Source organism: Fonsecaea multimorphosa, assembly GCF_000836435.1.
Source record: "Fonsecaea multimorphosa CBS 102226 unplaced genomic scaffold supercont1.3, whole genome shotgun sequence".
Taxonomy (NCBI): Eukaryota; Fungi; Ascomycota; class Eurotiomycetes; order Chaetothyriales; family Herpotrichiellaceae; genus Fonsecaea; species Fonsecaea multimorphosa.
The window spans coordinates 705,210-727,511 of NW_015971637.1; the positions used below are offsets into that span (position 1 = coordinate 705,210).

Sequence of the window (22,302 nt, forward strand, 5' to 3'; positions counted from 1 at the left end):
TGTTACCAGTTGGTGACATGACGGACGCGTCGAGCTCTGTCAATTGGCTTCTTCTTCAATAGCAACCACATCATGAATGTTGTGGCCGCGGATAATGAGTACCTGATGAATTAATGAGGAACGACATATTGGATACCAAACGCAGACACTCACCATGTAAAGATGTACTGTAAATGATTGTTTCTCAGATTGACTTCTGGTGCTCTCCCGATCGGTATCCCCCTCGCCTCTCGCGAGTAGCTTACCAATAAGTCTGGAGTCATGGTCTCTTCGATCCAGACAGGTTCAGCGCCAACGACTTCTGCCATCTCGTAAACGTCAGGGAAATAAAACTTCCCGTTCTCGGGCTGGTTTTTGGGCGTGAAGAAGTTCTTCTTCCAAGGTTCCCGGAGCAGTCCCGAAACCGTGATCTCGCCCTTGGGCAAGCTTTCTGGATCCCTGTCGACTTGGAATCTCTTCTCTTTGCTGATCCATCCCCTGTTCACCAAGATGGTACTCGCTCCTTCTCGTTCTAAAGGCGTCACCACCATAAACCCATCTTTCCCATCCAGCGTCCTTGGCCCGATGAGCATCTCTTTGTCATGTCTAAGCCTTCCTGTGGCATACACTCTTCTATAGTCAAATTCATGGATCGCTTCGGGATCAACCCTCGGTGGTAGCGGTAGCGGTGGCCGCACGAGACGGTCTTCGTATTTTGCGATGAGCTTGGTCTTCCAATCCAGCCGTTGGATTTGCCAGGTTCCAAGAGCGAAGGCAGTGACGGGTATGAGCGAAAGTACCGCAATACCGACTTTACTGTGCTTTTGACCGGTGCGCACAAGACGTGGAGGGGCATCAACTATTGAGACAAAGTCCTCATTGTTGTTCGGTGGTGTGGGAGGCTTCTCGGTTGCGAGACGACGGGATTGGGCCTTGCTGAAAGGGCGAGAAGGTCCACTAGAGCGCGATAGAAGTGACCGGAGGAGCTTTAAGTCATATCTGGCCATGTCGTCTCCTCAAACGATCGGGGTGTGTGAAGAAGAAAGCTGAGAGAGGAGTCGCAAATTAATTTCTCGGAGCTGCTGCGCGTCTCGAATGACGTCTCGGAGATCCTGGGTGCGGCGAAGGGACTCGCATCTCCGTGTGCATGGGAAATCCAGATTCAATCAACTCGTGCATTTTGCAAGGCCTGGCGTACTTATATTCACCCTGTGTTCACCATGTTCTATGATGGAGACTTGTCAAGTGCCATATCAACAGCCCTTCAGGAAAGAAAAGCTGTTCTCTGCTTCGTATATGGTATGCCGTCTACTGATGCCACCGACAAGTGTTGCTAACCGCGGGCAGACGACAGCACAGAAGCCAGCAAGGAATGGGAGACTATCCTAAGAGATCCTTCCGTAAGGTATCTCACTCATGTTCATGCTTCAATTACTGACGATTTAGAGTAGATATCCCCGGCGGTGTCCTCCCAAACCGTTGCCGTATTGCTCAACAAGGGCTCTGAAGAAGCCGGTTTCCTCGATTCGATCTGCCCCATCACCAGCACGCCTGCAATTATTGTGATCAAGTAGGAGATGTCTGAGAAGTAGCGGGACCGCATATTGACGAGGGCAGGGATGCGCGAGTACACGAAAACCTTCAGTCCGCAGACGTATCAACTGAGCGGTTGAAGTCTCGCTTGGCTTCAGCTTTTGGCATACAACAAGATGGAGGAGCGACGTCTTTCCAGGAACCCAGGTACGCATGCAAGGTGCCGCAGACACTGTTCGAGGCTGAACCTTCAATAGCCCGCAGCAATCTGAACGAGAAGACGAGTTCACTGACTCTACTCCGGCACATGCCACTCCCGTGGAGTCACATCAACCTATGCCATCAAGACCGCCGCAAAATCCACCGGTGCCTGTGCCCGCGGGAGAACAGGTCTATGCAACACAGAACCGTGCAATTCCGTCGCCTCCCCATTCATCTGCACCACGGAGACAAGCAGAACCTCCAGTCCCATCTCCAGTCCCATCTCCAGCTCCAGCCGACACCCTGCCGTCCACCGGCCAGAGTACGGAAATGAGTGAGAAACAAAAAGCCCAGAGGTCAGAGTACATCAAAATGCAACGAGAGCGCGAACAGAAACAACGCGACGAACGTGAAAGGATCAAAGCTCAGATAAAAGCAGATCGAGAGGAGAGGCGATTGTTGGATGAGATGAGGAAACAGGGTCAAACGCAAGAGACTCCAGCCTCTTCTTCAAGTACGTCCTCGTATGCTAGATCAAGGACATCAATAGCGAACGCTCGTGCGGAAGTCAGAGTCCAAGTCCGCACATTCGACGGTTCAACCTTGCGCAACACATTCCCTCCAACCTCCACCATCACCAAAGAAATTCGTCCCTGGATTGACTCCTCCAACTCCGCCTCCTCGCCCCCCAGGACAAGTGGCGTGCCCTACAATCTCAAACTCATCCTGACACCCCTTCCCAATCGCACAATCGAGGCTGGGGAAGAAGATACTGAACTCTCCGACCTAGGTATCGTGGGGAGCTGCACCTTCGTCATGGTCCCGGTAAAAGGATATGTTGACTCATACGCTTCCGGCGGCATGGGCCTGGGCGGTGGCTTGCTCGGAGGAGTCGTGACAGGAGGGTACAATCTCGTCAGCGGCACGGCAGGGATGGTCTTTGGCGGTGTACGCTCACTGCTTGGATATGGCTCGGGGGGAAATGCAGAACAGACAATGCCTACGAGCGGCGGCGGCGGAAGTGAAAACGCGAGCCGGCAGCCTCCTCCTGGCCCTGGCTCCGGACCTGGCGCTGGGGCTGCTGGGAACAACGTCCGGATCCGCACACTGGCTGATCAACGCGCCGAAGACGCTGCGAGGAGGGATCAGCAGTTTTACAACGGGAACCAGCTCAATTTTCAGCCGAACAATGACGAGGACCACAAGAGAGATTGAGACCCGAGGAACAGAAATATGAACCTGGGAAAGGTCCGTACGAGGTAACGGGTTGTAGTTCACCACAAATCGGCCAGCCATGTCCTCCTCCTGTTGGACAACAGACCACCTGTAGGAAGGACGGCGTGACTATGCTTTGTGTAAACTCGGAGGATATATATATTGTAATTGCTATCAGCCGTCGGCTGTAATGCGCCAGTCATCGATCTGACGCACACACCGACACTGACAAAATCCCACAATGACAATGAATACTATTTCTCCCTCAATTTACCCACCAATTTACCCACCTGGACGGTGGCGAACGCGAACTCGGCACCGTGATCAGCGTGCTCGGTCGCGGTCCATCAGGCCCATTGCTCACGGAGGTCTTGATCACCCGAGTCTGTATTTGATCCCGCTTGGACATAGCGTCAGCGGCGCTTTCGATCCCACTACCGTGCCACACCCGGGGCGTCGGTCTGGAACTCACGCTCGCGTGGACCGTGATGGCCGGGGTCAACGTGCAGTCTTGCGGGGTCGAAGTTCCGAAGATGAGGCTGCACTCTGCGGGCTTGCTGGGACGCGGGCGGATCGGCGTGGGAGCAGGAGCGTCGGCAGCAGATAGCGATACAGCGGGGGCTGTTGGGAGCGAAGTAGTCGAGTTCGACGGTGCTTGTGGCACCGCAGTATCATCTAGACTTGTAGACCCGAATACCGGCGTGACAGCTGGGCCAATTCCAGGTCCGCACTGGAGCATGCTGCTAGTAGCATTCCCCTGCGCATCGTAATATGTCACTGTTGCTGTTGGCACGCACGTCGTGGTTACGGGTCCCAAAGCGCTTACATAGTGGGTGATATTCGCCGAAACGTAGCCGGTGTAGGAGTAGACCACACCGTTGGTCTCTGTCGACAAGAACACTCCGCTAGGCAACGTAAGCGAGAGGGTTGGTTCAACGATTGCACTCGTTGTGAAGTTAACAGCGGGGAAAGAGGTGGTTGACGGAGTATAGATACTCAACACGGATATCGCGCTCGTGTCCTGACTGGGAGTTGTTGAACCTCGCGGCGTCACCTCGATGGAACTGGAGGAAAAGCTATTCAGCCCTCTCTCGGTCGATATGGCCATTGTTGTCTGGCTGTCTGTCCCCGTGGACGAGCCTGTCAGCGAAAGAGGTAGGGGAGACACCGTTTCTGTCACCACACGCACAGATTCTGAGTTCGAGGGGATTCTCGAGGCTGTGGAATTCGTCCATGCTGCCCAGGACTTGCTTGGACTGGGGCCACTGCTTGTCCAGTCGCTCGACATGGAATTCGCTAGTGCAGCAGACAAATGTGGCGCCGCGGCGGCATTCGTGACGTACAATGTCGTTTGACGCCGTGTTGTGGACGTTATAGTAATCGTACTGGATGGAAACGAGTCGGTAGTGAGCGGAGGAGCGCCCCAGGAAAGAGCTGGACTGACACCAGAACCCGTTGAGGAGAGCGAGCCCGATCCATAGGTGGCCGAGGTGGAGCTTGTAGCATTTGCCCACGGCGTTCCGTTGACTGTCACCGAAGGCTCTGAGCTTGAGGTTCGAGGGATCGGGGATAGCGTGAGAACAAAATCAGCGGTCTCGGTCTCATCGGCACTCCAGGGTGTCGAGTCTGAACTGTCCCAAGATGAGGACTGGTTGGGCTGCTCATCAGCAAGCGCAGGCGCTGAGCTAACTAGGACCACAAAAGAAGAGAGTGGGCGAGTAGAGACGGTATTCTGATCTGTCAATGTTGAAACTCCCGGACCGGTCAGGGCGGACGTAGGGACTACGGCCTGAGTGGCGTTCTGATTTGATTTTTCCACCTCAATGTTGAAGGATTGGGCAGCAGAGAGCAGTAAAGGCATCCCCACGGCGATGACTAGGGGGAACAGCCATAGAGCAGTCCGACAGCAGAATGACCAGGGCATTTTCACAAATACACCTGAGTTTGGTTGAGCGGGAGGGGAAGTCTTTGTCACAGAAGTTGGTATGCCGGGAAGATAGAAGAGGGCTGACTGTGCTTTGCTGAGCAAGATTCTGTAGAAAAGATCTGTGTATTTATTTTAAGAGAGTCCAGGCTGCAATGTATGGTATTGATCAGTCCTTCCTGAGTTTGTACCGACCGAATCAAGAGAGAAACCAAAAGGCAGAGCTCAAAGTAGGGAGCTTTATAGCTGCCTGATAGCCATCACCATCGGACAGGCAGCGCGTGCACAATGGCAAGTGACAAACAAACCGATTCTTGGGTCACGGGTGTTGGCTCATAACACCGTCAGGCCTCAAGTTTGTCGAGAAACATATCATGGTGATTGTGAAAGGGATCAATCTGATTGTCGAACGGTTGTTTTATTGAGCTTCCTGCTTGACTGAAGCCATGTTGCCGCCGTGCATCAGGTCGAAGACTTGGTCCAAACCCTCCAAGCTGCTATTGCAGAAAGGCTTCATATAAATAATAGAAGCACAAGACAAAGCGTCCCCAAAATTGCGGACCAACTAGTGAGGTCCATTTGGTTTCCACCACTTTGATAAACAACCACAGCCCCAGGGCTTCCACTGCCGCCGCCACCGGACTGTCCACAACCTGGTGGCCCTCCTTGATATGGGTCGCCGGGCGGTCCCCAGGTATAATAGTAACCTGTCCACGTTGCGCAATCCACCCGGAAACCTTGATCATTCCAACAGCATTGTCGCTTTTCGAGAGGATTTGCCGACAAAGGCGCAATGGTGATCAGAGCCGATAACTGGATTTGGGATCTGGTCGGGGTGATAGCTGACGTAGCTGTCCAAAATGTCGTAGGTACAACTGAAGTGACAGTCTCTGTCGGTGTTGTCGTCGGGACCAGCAGGCCTTCGGTTTGTCGTGGGAGGGGTGTGATTGCGAAGCTGAGCGCCGTTTGAACGAACAGAAGTAATGTAATCCATTCCATTATGAACGTTTGAGAGCGTTGCAAAGTGCAAAGCGACAGGGTGAAAGCTCGATCTTCAGGTTAAGAGCCAGAGGCAGGGAGCTCTGCCGGCCAAGTACTCGAGACTCGCAAAATTTAACCTGCATGGCCTGTGACATTGCAGTGAGCTGATTTGTGTGACCTAAGAAGTTCTTCGGGCATCAATTGAAAATCGGGCCATTCATTAGAGTTTCCTGTTCCTGGTACCTGATGCTGCGTGGCTGATGTCGGTGAGCGCATGGCGGCCCAGCGTGGCCAAGCCTGATTGGCTGCCTTGGAAGCATTCGAGTCCGCCCAAAGCTGCATCTAACAGACAATTGCTGGCTTCACATTGGTCGACATGAGGTGCCGAGAAGCTCGGGAAAGAGAAGAATGTGATATCTGCCGTTCAGAGTGCAGAAATCGAGAAGCTGCTCGAAGTCTTCTCACATCAGACTTGCCGGTCGTGTGGCTCTGGATGGGCGCTGGCCCCAGAACAAACACAAGCTGCTGCTGTGACGGAGCGGTCTGGTATGTGACCCGTAGACCCTTGGACTCACAGCTTGGGGTACCCTACCTCTCTGGATGGTGCTGCTCATGTGAAGAACATTCCACCGTCAACCGTTGCTCTGAGCTTGAGGCACGATTTCAGTAACCAGCGAATCACCCAGGATCTCCAAAGTCCTTTTGTATATCCTCGACAGCCCAAGAGATATGGACATGTTCTGCGGTTGATCATCGTCTTCCTCTGTGTCCTTGTCATCGTCCTCGGTCTCCGTCTCGGAAACGTCGTGTATTATGCGAGCATCGTGACCACTGCCGGAAGCTGCATTCACAGCGGCGACACGGGTCTCCTCAATTAGCGACTTGATGCGAACCTTTTCTGTCATCGAGACGTTGTATGACATGGTGGCCCCGTTCTCCGTGGGCTGTAACAGAGTCGCAAAACCCTGATCAATCTTGCTCGTGAGAGAAAACACCGAGGTCGAGAAACGAAAAGCTTGAAGATAGGAACACGCCAATCCGGCGAGAGACAGCAGGTACGGGATCTGGATGGTCGGTGTGCCACTGATCCAAACAACGTCCACGAGAGGATCTACGTCCGCCACAAACTCATCGTAGGTGGTGTAGCCCGGGGTATCATCTTTCTCCAGTCCTCCTTCATGACTGAACTTTTTGGCATATCTCCGCGTGATCTTCAAAATGCGATCATCCAAGTAGTTGATCAGGGCAATCTCCTTTTGTGACCCGGGCTGCAGACGGTGCGAACGCGGGGTTGGTAGAGCAGATATGCGTGTCGCTGCTGAGGCGGTGCTCAGTGCAGGAGAGGCTGCAGACGCAGGGGGAGTCGGTAGAGGATGGTTCTGTAAATGATCCATTCTCGTAGGAAACAGGGTCGTCATCACATTCAGACGGTGCCGGTGGTGCTGGTGGTGTTGGTTTCAAAGTTCTTTTTTTCTTCTAATTAACAGGATATGGGGAGCCATTGGCGACGTGAGATCACACTCTCCAAGGTCCAGAGAATCGACCGTGAGTTATATACTGTCCAGACTCAGGAAAACAGGGAAGCCATGGAATTGTGAAGCCGACACAACTGCAGACAGTCAGGCCACCGCAGTCTGAAGACCGAGACCTTGTCGTCTTTGCTCCTGGGCGCAGTTCAAATGACGCAAATTACGACCTGACACAGCAACACCACGGAGACTCTCTCCCCCGGTCTGCATTCAGACGGTGTTGCTCATCCATTCACCATTCAAGTTGTCCAGCAATGTCAAAATGTCGCAAGGATGCATCGACAGCAGATAGTCCTAGAGACTCTCCCGTCCAATGAGGTCAGATTTACCGGGTTCGACGCCGTCCCCATGGGTGGTCGCCTGGTAACAAGAAGCCTCTACAAACATTGACCCGAAATACCGAAATACCGAACGCCCACGATTTTATGGCCTCTATGGAAAGATGACCAGGGCTGGGCTTGTGTGCCCAGCGAGCCGTGTATAGGCTGAATGTTCTCTTTATAGGCCCTGTCGTTCCTCCCATGAACAAAATCTCCCCAACTCCCTAATCTCAACGCTTACAGTGTAGGTGATTAGCAGACAAGGCAGAGATTAGTCCCTATATTGAACCTGTGGACCCTCCAGAATGGCTTCTCAACAGGGCAGTGGCACGACGAAATCCATCGTAGACTCCCACATCCACCTCTACGCGGCATCCCACATACCGTCGTTGAACTGGACCGGGGATCTCGCAGAAGACCATCCACTGAACAGACAGAATTCCCTCGACGAGTATCGCGCCGCCACAGGGAACCGATCGCAAGAGCTCCGAGGCTTCGTGTTCCTCGAGACAGACCGCAAATCAGGGCTGCGAGATACTGAATGGCAGGATGCTCTGGAGGAAGTGGACTTCTTGGTCCGGATCGCCCGAGGCAGCCCACGAGAAGGCGAAGGTCACCGACCTGAAGACGCCAGGTTAGTCTTGGGGATCGTGCCGTGGGCACCAGTACCGGCTGGAGAGGAGGGCGTCGCAAGCTACGTTCGACAAGTCCAAGTGCGCGCAGGCGAAGATGCATGGCCTCTCATCAAAGGATTTCGCTATCTCGTCCAGGATAAGCCCGCCGGGACGATGATGCAGGCAAAGTTCATCCAAGGCCTGCAGTGGCTGGGAAGGCACGGTCTCACATTCGATCTGGGCGTCGACGCCCGGTCTGGCGGGATGCACCAGCTCCAGGAAGCATGTGCGATGATGGAGCGAGTCTATGCTGGCGGGAAAGACGGCCCGAGAATCATCATTAACCACTGCTGTAAGCCAAACCTGCGGCTATCTGCCCAAGAAGCCCTCGCGAGCAACGGCCACAGTGACTTTGCAGAGTGGAAGGACTGCATCGAGCAGATGGCCCAACACCAGTCGACCTACATGAAGCTCTCGGGCCTTTTCTCCGAACTGCCGGAACAAGACGAAACCCGTCCGACGGACGTCGCAGCCCTTGTCGAGTGGACGAGGCCCTGGGTCGACGTCGTTTTCCAAGCCTTCGGGCCTTCGAGGATCATGTTCGGCTCAGACTGGCCAGTGTGCAATGTCGGGGGGCCCGGTGTCGTCAAATCATGGAGTCACTGGCACGACCTAGTGGAAGCGATTCTCGCCTCGCAGAATTTGACAGCTGAAGAGCAAGCTCAGATCTGGTCTGGCACAGCCATCCAAGCATACGGTATCCAATTGCCCGGTTCATGAAATCAACCTGGCTCTTTTACCCTTTTTTTCTTCTTCTCTATGCAATGTGTATACCTTTGTCCTGCGCACATACACGTCCAAATCCATGTCCCACCATTCCATTACTGAAAATTCACAAACGCTCCTCCATCCACCAAAATCGCCGCTCCAGTCACATAGCCACTCAACTCTGGCTGGGCGAGGAAGAGCGCAGGCCCAGCCAGATCGTCGGGCATTCCCAGGCGGCCAAGGGGAATGCGTCCCTCCATGTACGCCTTCTTGTCACTCCCCTCGCGCAGGTCCTCGTCGTTGAGCTGCGTGCGGATCGTGCCGGGAAGCAGAGCGTTGCAGCGGATGTTATACTTGCCCAGCGCGGTGGCGGTGGACTGCATGAGGCTGAGGATTCCCGCCTTGGTGGGCGTGTAGTGGCACTGCTGGGCGCCACCCACCAGCGCCGAGATGGACGAGACGCCGATGATGCTTCCGCCCTGCGGGTCTCGCTGCCGCACCATCTGCTGCGCGGCGGCCTGGACGGCGTAAAACGCGCCGGACAGGTTCGTGTCGACATGCCGCCGGTACAGCTCTGGGGAGATATCCAAGAACTCGGCGAACTGGCAGATTCCGGCGTTGGAGACGAACGTGTCGAGCCGCCCGAACCGGGACACCGTCTGCGCGACGAAGTCTTGCCCCGTCTCCGCCAGCGAGATGTCGCCCGGCACCGTCAGCAGCGGGACGTCGTCGAGGTTGTGGACGGACCCAGAAGGAGATTGGGAGGAGCTCCGTGATTTGATGGCCTCAAACGCCTCCGTGCGCAGCGACGTCAGGAGATGCTCTTCATCCTTGTTGTGCGCCGGCAGGTAGTTGATTGCGACCTTGGCGCCGTGGGACAGGAAGAGGATGGCTATGGCCCGTCCAATCCCCGTTAATCCTCCGGTTATTGCGCAGACTTTCCCGACGAGAAGGGGCGGGAGCGTCATTGTCACCTCCTCGTTTTGTGATGTGTGCGTGTGTGTGTGGTATATACTTTTGCTAGACGTTGCATGCGGCGTCTGGACACGCTTGTTGTTGTGCCCTTCTGCGAGTTCCGGAATATATTGTATTTTCCTCAGACTCTGTAAAGACCCGTTTGTGAATAATTTAAGAGGTTCAAGCTTTCATTCAAATGTAACTCGATACCTGCTGGGGCACGAAAGCGATGTGGTCATGTACGGAACCACTCACGGTGCTTGGGTATATCTACCTCGTATGAAATGTATATATAAATTATGCCATTAGAGACCGAAGTCAACCACTAGTGTGTGAAGACCTTTTGTTTTCCGATGACCGCGCTGGCTCAGGCACCCACTGCAGGTCTCAGGGTTTCGTCAAGTATTTGTCCGGCACAAATACCTTTTTTTCATACTCGGTCGCCCTTCGTCGATCGAGAGACGAGGAGCACCCAAGGAGGGGGCATTTGTGAAAGAGGTGGCGCCCCTCGGGAGAAGATCCCACCGGCGACGCCGAGCTCGCCCTTTTTTGTGCCAACTCAATGTCTGCCCCTCATACCCACCCTAGTTCTTTTTATCCCCGCTGGCCATCCCGAATAATATGTCGCACATTACCACAAGCGTGTTGTCGTGAGTCGAGAGCGTTTGCTCCGGCGTGATGATTCGGACCGGCAAGGCGAGTCAGTCTGTACTTTCGAGGTGCCTGTCAAGGGTGGAGACAGAATCACCTGGTGCTTTGGACTTTCACCGTCCTTGTTCGGGCTGTTTGATGTTTTTGTTGTTAGGGCTGCCTCGAGTTCAGGAAGAGCAGATTTCCTTGACGCATACTGTTCGAGGATCCCTTGCTGATGCTTCCCATTTGGCTTTTACTCTATATTTTCTAACTGCCATGGCATTCACCTTTGACCGAGACTGCACACTGCAGCCCAGGATCGCGGCATCTCGATGGACAGACGATTTGTCTTCGCACCTGTCTCAAAGGATTTGCAGCTGCGATCACTGGTCACAGACCAGAGAATTGTCCGTTCCCCATACTCTCCCGTGTGTTCACCGCATGTGCATCCATAAGTCAACCTGTAGATCTTCACCTTCAGCAATGTTTGTGAGGAAGACTCGGTTTCCAGAAGCGATAGTCTCACGAGAGAGCCGAAGATGTGCTTTGAACCGAAGAAATAGACCGTATCTCACAAGTCGATGGCCTGAGCAAGAACCAGTGAAGGAAAAAGGTAATTCATGCAAATCCAATCAAACATCTCTTGCTTCGGCAGCTCCCTGAGAGGACCAGATACCAGGACGAAGAGTAGAATTGATCATGTCAAATTACCAAGCTCTTGCCAGTTCTGAACAACGTCGACAACATCGGGGTCCTCCCTTCCAATGTCCAACACATTTGGGCAGAATAAGTGGCAGCAAGTGAACCCTTCGAAAGGCCAGGGACAGAGGGCCAGATGCATTCAATGTTTGAGTTCTTCCGACGGCCCAAAGTTCTGCCTCTGGCTCGCCATCAGACTTGGCCTTGCGTAGGCAAGCCCGAGAAGAATCCCTTGTGTCTTGTCGGAACCGCGCAACAGAACTCGAGCTGACCGTTGATCTCACAAAGAGCGAACTCGGGTCTTGGTGCACGCTTTCCGCGAATCGCTGATGGCGGACAAAGCTTTCAACAGTAGAGTGCCGAACATGTTTGAGAAATTTTCCATCAGCCTCAGTACGCTTATGTTGAGTCGTTCGTCAGCAGACTAAGTTGCGACAAGTTGTCTCTAGACCCTCATTTCTCGTCCATTGGACTCTGGCCTCCACGTTTTCGGTCAAGCACCACCTGGACGAGGTGGCGGCAGTTCTTGTGAGAGTCCCTTTGAAGTGGTGTTTTGACGAGCGAGGCCAGAGGGAGAATGGCCGAGCATGCCGCCCCATTAAAGAACGGATCTGGAATAGACATGAGCCATACAACCGAGAAAGAAGGAGCACGTAGGTAGAAGGATTTGGCCTTGCCGCAGCCCTTGGGGCAGCCCTTGCGCACAGAGATGACAAACTCCCTAGGCCCTCCAAGATGGAGCAAGAAGCAGTGGCAGCAGCAGTAGCCGACCCCAGATCAGTGCATTTCCAGACTGAAAAGTCGCATGACTCGATCTTTTGCATCACGGCTTGCAGGAGTACGTACCTAGTCGAACGCTGCTGACTGTCCACGACTAAAGTCCATATAACCAGCATGACCGTGATGATATTTTCGCTTGACCGGCCAAAATCCTATCGCGCCCATGCTGGCTATTGTTCAGCCACAGCCACCTGGAAACATTGGAAGCAAGGAGGATCGGATACCTCTAAGAGCCGAGGGATCTATTTAGTCTGGAAACACGCCAGTACAAGCAAATGTACACCCGTACCTGGGTGTCGCGGCGCAAGGTACCTCCGAATCCTGCTTCCTTTAGCGAGCACGGGAACTCAGGATCCTTGCCCAGGCCCCATCACTGCGGCTGAGAAGAGGAGAGCCGTGGCTTTTTCGAGCACTATTTTCCGCCCCCATCTGGTGAATCTTGATTTGGGAAAGCTGCGAGAATTTGGATCGCAACTCTTGCACTCCGTCGTCGTAGACTTCGGATCTTACTCTCTGTCTGGAGTAGTACCGAGTACTATTTGCCCATTTATATGTAGCGCCGTCCGAGGCCTGCAGTAATATCCGGCGGAATGAAGGGACCATTGGGCATGTATTAGCAACGGGAGCCAAGCAGTGAGAGGCACGGACTTCGCCAAGTTGAGAGCTCTTTTATGCATCACTCCCGACTCGGCTAAGTAAGCTGTCGACTCGAGCTTTTGGACGACGACGGCCGTAATGTGCGTCATCTGCCGTCTTGCGTACGCCTATGCAGTGACACGGGTGACGAGGACGAGGAACCTGCTGTGTGGCCCGCTCCGAGCGTAATCGACGTGATCGATGCCTGTTTCGCGCCTTGTACCAGCCCTGTTGTGCTCTCGTCCTCGGCGCCTTTGCGGTGTGAAGGTCACATCCCTCCTAGGGCGGAATACCAGTCCAAAATTCCAAGCCCAGACACAGACAGACCCCGAGTCCCGGGAGCCCTTGCTGCTGCCTATCTCCGAGTCGGCATTGAGACAAGTATCTAAAAGTAACGTGCGCCGCGGCGGTGGATTCTGGTTGCCTGACGATTCTTCGCCTGTTTCGGGCATCCACGGCCAAAAGGGATGTTCCAGACATCTCTGATACTAACTAGCATTTCCGGTCCTCCGATTGACAGCACCCGCTGCAGACTAATACAAGCATCATATAAAGGACTCAACCCCAAAATACACCTATCCCAGTCGCTGTCGTAGACTTCATGCTCGTAGTAATCATTGTGGCTACGCCCATGCAATCTTCCCTAATGCTCTGCATAAGGAAGCCCAAACCGGGACCAAGATCAAAAGATCTCCAGGAAAGTACCCGGAAATAGCGCCCGTCGTTTCCATTTCGTCCAGTAAGATGCACATACTAGGAGACGCCTGCGCCTCATCCACCATATGCTCCGGCCCTGATGCCCCCGGGTCGCGGACCCGAACCTCGCGCCCTCGGAGGAAATGAGTAGAGTGTGACGTGTGTCGAGTGCTGGCATGGCGTAAGATCGTCGAGTGTATAGAGTTTGGATTCTCAAATAGTCATCTGAAGTGCGCCCTTTTCTCTCGTTCGAAAATGTATCGTTGTGCCGAGGGCTCCAGTATTTGTCATCCTTGCCGCTATTGGCTTTTTGCCACGAGCGTCCCAAGTGGTTGGATGTTTGAGACTCATAGTTGCGGTTTCAATCCCGCACAAGCAGAAAGCTCAACCACTTGTAGCTCTTGAACACACTGACATAAACCAAGCCCACAGTAAATGAAAGCAACAAATGATGGGTCATCTGCGTCGACCTGCGACGATATAAAAAGCCACCGACGCGGACGTCCAAGTCGATTGGATCTGCCAACTGCGTGGGTAGCGAATAAGGAATTCCCCTATAGAGAGGTCCGTCGAGAGAAGAGGACACTCGAATAGCTTTTGCAGTCGGCTGAGGAGAATGGACGCAATGTGGAAAAAGGTGTCGGGATTCACCGGCGGCCAGATGTTGAAGGATAGCCACTAGAGTACCCAGAGTCGTGCCATGGACGGCCACCCGAGGGTTTAGGATTCGATGGCGATGTTGATGATGATGATGATGACGACGCCGCTTGTCTCTTGGCCGAATGCGTTGGACAAGCAAATCCGACAAGCACTGTCTTCTCGGTAGTAGAATGACCTCTTTGGCCATATCGCTGGCATGGGTCAACCGAATGCTTGTGATATAGACAGCGGCATACCGCGTATCTTTCGACGATCTGATAGCACATATTTGCTCTGGTCTTGGGGTGAAATTCAGTAATACTTGTACAATTGACAGAGTTGCGGAAAGGACCAAAAACTATAGTGGGCAAAATCACTTGAGGTAGGAAAAGAGATGTTGAAATATGTGCAGGAACGATTGAATACACAAAGGTGAGGTGAAGTAGGCAACTGGTGCTTCCAGAGTCTTATATCATGGAAGTCATAACGGTAGCCTTAGGAAGCAACCAATCAGTAGACCGATGCAGTTAGGCGGGGAAAGTAGGGAAGCAGCGACCCATAAGAGTCATGTGTCGAGGGCCAAAATTGGTCCAATAGGACGACAAAAAGTCTTGCATCTTTTGAAGATGAGAAGTATTCTGCATAGCCGGCATGGAATAGAACAATACAGTGCATTTCTGGGTAGGAAGGGGAAAGACCCAACCAAGCCCCGGCTCGGCCACGTTTCCAGAATAGATCCAGTACCAATAGAAAGGTCGGGATGGACGATGTCGACCAAATAAGGATCCGGCCTGATCGTGAAGACTAAGCCCAGTGATGGCGGCCCAGCAGGTTGGCATCGAACCAGAAAGAAGGGGGGCAACGCTGAGCAGAGCGGGATGTTGATGCTTGCGAGGTTGGGACGGGGGCAGATTTGGGTCCAAAACGTGGTGGTTGATCGATCATCACGCACACGACATGGAACGTTTGTTTGATGCAGGAAACAGCAGCTATCCGCGTGCCGAGAAAGCGGGACTCACGTCGTCACCTACCATGTCATGAACCAAGCCGGAGCAGTGGTCCCATGAAAGTTGCGGGTTTTTTTCTCGATGCAGCATCCGGAGTGACATGCTGATTGGGATGGGTCTGAGGCTGAAAAAGGCTTGCACTGATTGGGAGTAGGGCAGGTGGTGCTGAGACGTGGTTCACGACACGATCCCAAGACCGAGGGTCTGCCTAGCAGTTAGCAGCCTGAAGCTCTCACCCGGCCTAAGGAAACTCGAGTGAACCCGAGAGAAGGACACTAGGAACCCGACCGATGGATGAGGGAGTCATTGTGTCAGTGGAACGGAACGGCGCAGGAAAGCCATTTGCGAATGGGTATTGGCAGGGCTGGAGGGGCGGAAGACTGGGGCGTGGGTTTAGGGGACCTTGGGCCAAGGTACTCGGAGCCTGCCAGCCTGCGTAGCCCTGCGCGAGTTCTTGGTGGAAGACATGGCTTGTTTGCTGAGGAAGCTGCATGGACATGGGACATTGGGGGGCCATCGATTCGCCACATTGGGGGGGAGAGATCGAAGGGAATAAGGTCAGCAATTCAGTCAGAACGATACAGAAAGAGGATAAGAATAAGAGATGGGCGATGATTGATGGATTGAGAAGAGGATGATGATGATGACGCGCGGGCGGAAAAGCGAGCGAAAAGCAGAGGCACCCAAGAGGCGAGAAAAGCCAAGACTGCGCAACCGGACGTAGTGGTCATGTGAGATCACCTGACCAGCACGGCAGGCCGGAGTCATGGCTATTACCTAGCACCTAGGCAGGTACCTAAAGTAATACCAAGTATTTGCACCAGTACGAGGTACCTCTGTACCTAGGTCGTTGGTACTCGTACGTCAGTAAGCTAGTAAAATTGTACTCGGTACCGTAGGTGGCAATGCTAACAGGTGCTAGTGCGCCCTAAAGCACTTGGCGGGGAATAATAGGGCTACTGTTTATCCGGAGTGCAAAGTACCTAGTACCACACAACCAACCCTTTCAAACGGCAACTGGAAGCGAACGGCAGCGTTAAAGAAAGGAACACAGTGTCACCAGGGTCATCCCTCTCATCCACGCTCATCCTCGCTCTTCCTCGCTCATCCTGCCATCTCACCCCCTCTCCCCTGGCGTCCCCTTCGACACAGAATCCTAGGGCTGAGCAATATTACACTGCAGTTTCCTCCTCACGTTTTGCACTCAAACCCCCGCCATCTCGTCTCGTTGGTCCGCTCGTAATCTGATGCTTTCGGGGAAGCTCCCCAAGTCTCGTCTTAGAGTCAGTCACACCTACGAGTAGCTCTGGCCGGATCGTCGCATTATATCGCAAGGCATGCTCTTTTGTTCATCATCACGAGTCCTAGCGTCTCGACCTATCCCCTTCTGAGGCCTCCCTGTGTTGCCTCATCGGGTATCGGGTAAGGCTGACTCGATTCTAAACCTCACCATGACAACGAGTACAAAAATACGGTGGGCAGTGTCACGTTCTTCCCCTTCCCCACCCCCGTCCATGCTGACACTATCGCACATTTGCCCAGTGCTGTTATTCCAGTCCACAGCGACCAAAGTCCCGTCTCGTTTCTCTCGGGAACCAGTCGTCCCGACCATGCTGGCCCTCGAACAGGTTGTTCAATTGGCCTTCCACCTGCCCTAAAAGCTTGGGACGAAATTTCAAATCCTGTAGACGAGGCAGTGAGAGCGTAATTGAATTGACTGACAAATCTTCAACTGGAAAAATGCCGTCTGGGCCGTCTCGGCTGTCGCAAACCCGGTCAGTTCGGTGCACGTCACGGCACACGCAAACCGTGCCTCTCCGCCAATTCATGGCATTAATTTGTATGGAAGAGCCAATCAGCTTCTGGGTTGGGGACTGCAAAGTTCGGGATCATCCCAGCGTTCATCGCCGCAAGATCCGGAGGCGCAGCTTGGCCCAAGCCCTGTGCATTACCGTTTTCCACCCCTTCTTGAGTCATGGGGACTCGGGGGAAGTTGAAAAGTTCAAAGACATCGAGATACTCGAGTTCATTCGGGGCCGGGGTGTTTGCGCGTGTCGGGTGGTATGATTTAACGGCCGCAGCATGTGGCTGGCGCGAGATGAGAAAGTCGAGATCGTAGGCGCATCTGTTTCACAGTACTTAGCCTGCTTCCAATCCCATTCCAGAAACAGCTTACCGGCGCATGTCGGCGAGGATTTTGACTGTTGACGGAGTCACCCTCTCCCCCGTCACTCCACTGGTTCGCTGCGACTGACGATACTCCCCTAGAACCCGGCTCAGGATTTCGCTGTACCGTTTGGCGACAAGCCAATTCTCCCCCATCTCAGCGAGGGTCGTCACGAAGAAGTCAATGTCTGGGTCCACTTCGTGATCCATGGTCGATCCATGCACCAACATGACCCGTGCCGCGACCCAAATGGCAAAGGCAAATGGGGGCCCAAGGCGATCCAGCAGGCCACTGAGCTTCACGAAACGGCAGAGCTGACGCAAGTTCTCAACAGCGGATAGACACCGTTGCATGGCGCTGTAGGATGAAGAGAAGATCGGCGAACTTTGGGCGGGATATGCCGCCGATGAGTTCAACCGAATGACCGTCAGACAATACGCTGCATGCAGCATGATCCAGCCACAATTTGTATTTTTAGCTGGCACGTTGGATTTTAGAAGCCGAGTGATGTTCGCGAACTCGTCAGGCAGACTGAAGTGCCACGCGTTTAGATCGCTGTCGAGGGCTCGGTACGAGCCTTGCCACTGTTCCACGTCGGTCAACGAGCCAATGTCCACGGGCCGTTTCAGAAACTGGTGGATGTGACCCAGAATAGCCATGAGCTCACAGTGATAGGAGAAATGTCCATGGGTCTCGGTCATCCCTGTGGCGTATCGAGGGCGCTCCGGTGGGCGGAACCATCTCGTCTCGACCGGCTTGTTCGCTGCAAAGAGATCATCTCTGCAAGGCAGACGCCGGTCAACTTCTTTCTCATCCAAGGCGAACTCGAATGCCGTGGCAATGGTAGCGTATCGATCGAGGAGGTAAACCGCCCAGAAGAGCCTGCGTCGCTCTTCATCCTCAATCCAAGATTTGGGCTCGGGCAGAACAGAGGCCCTAAGGGTTGCAATGGAAGGATACATGGGTGAGGCAAGGGCAGAGCCTGCCTCCACCGCAAGCCCCAGTTGTACCATGCTTCTGCTAATCAGTGCAAGGAGGTTCCATGCCGGCGGACCATTTGTCGACCCTGTCACATCTAAGGCGAGTATGACAAGTGCTTGCAGAGCTCGCACATTTGAGTTTTCCAGTCCGAACAACTGAACACGCTGCTTGGAAGTATCATGATAGTGCTGGCGGCCCTCGGGAGTCAATCGGGGGTCCTGCGAGAAGCGCAGCGTTGTTGCCACAATAGCATGAAGAAGCACTCTGTCGGCTTCGTCGAGAGTGGAAGCACCAAACAGCGTGTCTAGGGTGGTCTTTCTATCCAGCAAGGGCAGCCATATATTGATATGTTTGAAGTAGAGATCCACCAAGGCATAAAGGAGATCATACGGAGGAAGCATAGCCGAGTACTCACTGTACATTTGGCTGCCTTGATATCCTGTGGCGGAATGAGGCGAGGTAAGCGAATGCGACTGAGCAGACGGAGTGTAGTGGCTCTGTTGCACAATTTGCTGGTCTGGCGCCGATTGTTGGTACTGTAGAGAGCCATGACGAGAGGAGGAAGCATGCAAGTTGGGGTCAATGATCTGTTGCTGGAGCTCCCCCGCGACATTGATGCTTTGTGCATCGTACGAGGCCTGTGTGGGAGGGACGTCGGAACCTAAGCCTGGCACACTGCGCCTGTTGCTGGCAGAGCTGACTCCAGCGTCAATAGTGCATGATTCTGCAAGGTGGGCGGCCAGCTGGCGACCCTGTTCATTCAACAGAGCCTCAAGGCGGTCCAGTCTTCCCTCGAGCTCCCTACCATAACCGGCGCGCAGACCAGGTTTCTTGCGCTCTTTGTATTCACAAGGATGCTCATTGCGAGAGCACCACCCGCAAGCAGGCTGAGCACGGTCGCATTTCACTTTTCGCTGCTACACCACCAAGTCAGTACTGTGCGACTGCACATGCCCGGCGATGATTAGTACGGACCTTGCAAGCTTCACAACTGTCAACCTCGGGCATTAGTGAGGATACGCATGACCATGGAACGATACCCGATGCGTGAACAAGGGGAAGTCAATGGAGCAAGAGTGGAAATAGCCAGCACGTACGTGACATTCATGGGTCTCTTGCGCTTTTTGGAACCATCTCGGTCGTCATCTACGCCCGAGTCAGAGTCGGATGGCGTATTGGACGGTTCTCCCAGGGGGCCCAAGGAGCCCAGGGCGGCGGACGACACGTGGACGTGTCCATTGCTTCCCGAATGATGGTCGTAGAGCTCGAGCTTGGTCGCGTTCATCATGATCAGCCAGCAGTTGCTGTTTGTGTTTCACCTCGACCCGTCGAGCCCGTGTGGCACTGGCGGCATTGCCCCGTAAGCCGAGAGTCGGTTGAGAAGAGGCCGAGAATGGAGAAAAAGGTTGAAGCAAAACCAGAATGAAAAGCTGGGGAAACAAAGTCAGCAACGCTTGGCGGACAACTCCACCAAGACTCGTAAATAAAGTGTGTCAGGCAAAAGGAATGGAAGCTGGTTGTGCTGTTCTGCTGCCGAATGCCAGTGCCTCTGGGCATTGACAGACCAAATCAAATCATAACCCAACCCAACCCCGCTATGTCGTAAGAGGCGAGGAGGGTACCAGGCCATCTCCCCGTGCTTCCTCCATCTCTTCTTCCAAGTGCCTTCAGATGTGCTCCCAACACAACTCGGCTGGTGGGGTAAAATGCCATTAGAGAGATCCGCGATCTCGTCCTTTGGGTCCTCGGTACCTCAACCCATGGGCCATGGCTAAATCCCGGAAAGTCGCCCCTCCGTCCCTGCATGCAGTGGGTGTGCAGGCACTGTGCAACTGTCACAGTTACTCCGAGCCCGGGTGAAGCTGTACCGATCAGCGAAACCCAGCTCCCCGAGTGACTTCGACAGTGCCACCAGTGCTATTTTCTCTTATTTGTGCGTTTCAACCCCTCTAGGACAAACCATGGCGGATCGTCTGCTACCGTTACCTCTGACCTTGCTCTCTTCAAAATCTCGACTTTCCTCTCTGCATCATCGCCCTTTCTAATCTCACGTCCCGAACCGAACTCGAGAAAACAAACCCAAGAACTTGAGATTCCTCATGTCTGGGATCAAACCCTTTCCTACCATCAAAGCCGTGCGGACCTTCGTCATCGATGGCGTGGGTTCTGGCGGCGACTATCACAATGTCAAAGGCGGACACTGGCTGATTGACAACAAAATCGCAACGCCCATGTCCAAATGGGACCGATACCGAACCTCCCGAACCTCGTTTGGAATCAATGTGCTTGGCTCCTTCTGTGTCGAGATTGAAGCCACCGATGGCACCAAAGGCTTTGCCACAGGCTTTGGTGGACCGCCTGGCTGTTGGCTCGTCCAGCAACACTTTGAACGATTTCTTCTGGGACGAGATCCGCGCGACGTGAACGATCTGTACGAGCTCATGTACAAGGGCTCCTTGTTCTACGGGCGAAAAGGTCTCCCAGTGGCTGTCATCTCTGTGATTGATCTGGCTCTGTGGGATCTTCTGGGCAAGATTAGGAACGAGCCAGTTTACAAAATGATCGGTGGTGCCACAAGAGACAGGCTACATTTTTATTGCACTGGTCCCGAGCCCGCAGCTGCCCAGAAAATGGGCTTTATTGCAGGCAAGGTACCCCTGCCCTACAGCGCTGATGAACCAGATAGCATCAAAAAGAACATTGCATTTCTGAAGGCGCACAGGGAAGTGGTCGGCCCTGATTTCCCTTTGAGAGTCGACTGCTGGATGTCGTTGAATGTCCCCTACACTATTGAGCTTGTGTCGGAGGCCAAGAGACAAGACATCCGAATAGATTGGTGGGAGGAAGTCCTGTCGCCAGATGACTTTGACGGCTTCCAACTGTTGAAGAGGGCACACCCGGACACCAAGTTCACGACGGGAGTAAGTATTCTTTGCGCAAAGGCCCCTCGTACTTCCCAGACTGAATGACTCCCAGGAACATGAATACTCACGCTATGGATTTCGCAAACTGATTGAAGGCCGCAATGTTGACATCATTCAACCAGACGTGATGTGGCTTGGTGGCCTGACGGAACTTCTCAAGGTCTCTTCAATGGCTGCGGCTTACGACATCCCGGTCATCCCTCATGCGTCCGGTCCTTACTCCTACCACTTCGTTGTCAGCCAGCATAACTCTCCCTTCCAAGAGTATCTAGCAAACAGCCCCGATGGGAAGAGTGTTCTACCCGTCTTCGGCGACCTGTTCCTGAACGAGCCAATCCCCACACAGGGTTACTTGGATGTTAGCTCATTGGATAAGCCGGGATTCGGGCTGGAATTGAATCCGAATGCGCGCTTGATCGATGCCACAAATCTACTGGGCATGAAGCCGCAGAAGTCGCTGACAATGCAAGTCGACACGGAGCAGGTCAAGACCAACGGATTACATGCTAACGGCGACCACGTGCCCACGCAAGCCAGCGGATCAAATGGATCAATGGTCGGGGACCATGTTGCTTGAAAAGATGCTGGATTGGATGTGGGTGGCCCGCCACTGGTCGCAATGGACATTTCGGCCTCTGCACATCTCTTAAGGATTCCCCACGAATGCTGTCGTACATATATAAATCTGAAGCTGCCTTTCTGCCCTGACTATTACCCTGTGGACTTCTCCCTGCCACAGGAAGCACATGTCTTGACTATTTGCCGGCAGTGCATTCTGCTCAAGGCTAACGAGCTACGCTTACCCAAGATAAGCAGGCCGTTGTGTCCAGGGGGCTAGATCTCTTGACCCCACAAGTACTCATCCGGTCACCCCAGAATGTTCAATGCATTCCTCAAACTCCGGTAGTGGGGTCCTGAGGCCAGCTCCATACCATCCACCTCGCCACATAATGATCAGAATATAATGTCCGGCCCCCCAGGGCGGCATCACGGCAATATGATGTACGCCGTCCCAACTCGACATATAGAGTTTCAGTTAACTGGCAGTGAAATTGATCTAGCTCAGCCCCTGCCTACCTGGAGTTGGTGAGGTTGACTGGAGAAAGAGCCAACTATCTT

General features: G+C 53.6%; 8 protein-coding genes across 8 annotated transcripts; 3 read left to right on the forward strand and 5 right to left on the reverse strand.

The window, feature by feature from the left end:
* Positions 1–2: 2 nt before the first annotated feature.
* Positions 3–986, reverse strand: Z520_02046 (uncharacterized protein; the record flags this gene model as incomplete). The annotated part of the gene is made up of 2 exons (XM_016772560.1): positions 3–102; positions 154–986. 2 exons carry the CDS (start codon positions 984–986, stop codon positions 3–5), a joined length of 933 nt encoding a protein of 310 aa, XP_016636030.1.
* Positions 987–1,199: 213 nt separating this feature from the next.
* On the forward strand, positions 1,200–2,928 carry Z520_02047 (uncharacterized protein; the record flags this gene model as incomplete). The annotated part of the gene is made up of 5 exons (XM_016772561.1): positions 1,200–1,278; positions 1,327–1,379; positions 1,431–1,549; positions 1,597–1,701; positions 1,770–2,928. 5 exons carry the CDS (start codon positions 1,200–1,202, stop codon positions 2,926–2,928), a joined length of 1,515 nt encoding a protein of 504 aa, XP_016636031.1.
* Positions 2,929–3,193: 265 nt separating this feature from the next.
* Positions 3,194–4,789, reverse strand: Z520_02048 (uncharacterized protein; the record flags this gene model as incomplete). The annotated part of the gene is made up of 1 exon (XM_016772562.1): positions 3,194–4,789. The coding sequence occupies one exon, from the start codon at positions 4,787–4,789 to the stop codon at positions 3,194–3,196; it is 1,596 nt and encodes a 531-aa protein (XP_016636032.1).
* A 1,676-nt stretch (positions 4,790–6,465) lies between these two features.
* Positions 6,466–7,227, reverse strand: Z520_02049 (uncharacterized protein; the record flags this gene model as incomplete). Its single annotated transcript, XM_016772563.1, has 1 exon — positions 6,466–7,227. One exon carries the CDS (start codon positions 7,225–7,227, stop codon positions 6,466–6,468), a length of 762 nt encoding a protein of 253 aa, XP_016636033.1.
* Positions 7,228–7,987: 760 nt separating this feature from the next.
* On the forward strand, positions 7,988–9,076 carry Z520_02050 (uncharacterized protein; the record flags this gene model as incomplete). The annotated part of the gene is made up of 1 exon (XM_016772564.1): positions 7,988–9,076. One exon carries the CDS (start codon positions 7,988–7,990, stop codon positions 9,074–9,076), a length of 1,089 nt encoding a protein of 362 aa, XP_016636034.1.
* Positions 9,077–9,177: 101 nt separating this feature from the next.
* On the reverse strand, positions 9,178–10,032 carry Z520_02051 (uncharacterized protein; the record flags this gene model as incomplete). The annotated part of the gene is made up of 1 exon (XM_016772565.1): positions 9,178–10,032. One exon carries the CDS (start codon positions 10,030–10,032, stop codon positions 9,178–9,180), a length of 855 nt encoding a protein of 284 aa, XP_016636035.1.
* A 6,912-nt stretch (positions 10,033–16,944) lies between these two features.
* On the reverse strand, positions 16,945–19,544 carry Z520_02052 (uncharacterized protein; the record flags this gene model as incomplete). The annotated part of the gene is made up of 4 exons (XM_016772566.1): positions 16,945–17,236; positions 17,288–19,176; positions 19,235–19,250; positions 19,357–19,544. 4 exons carry the CDS (start codon positions 19,542–19,544, stop codon positions 16,945–16,947), a joined length of 2,385 nt encoding a protein of 794 aa, XP_016636036.1.
* Positions 19,545–20,358: 814 nt separating this feature from the next.
* Z520_02053 (uncharacterized protein) lies at positions 20,359–21,760 on the forward strand (the record flags this gene model as incomplete). Its single annotated transcript, XM_016772567.1, has 2 exons — positions 20,359–21,180; positions 21,236–21,760. The coding sequence occupies 2 exons, from the start codon at positions 20,359–20,361 to the stop codon at positions 21,758–21,760; spliced, it is 1,347 nt and encodes a 448-aa protein (XP_016636037.1).
* Between the last annotated feature and the right edge of the window lie 542 nt (positions 21,761–22,302).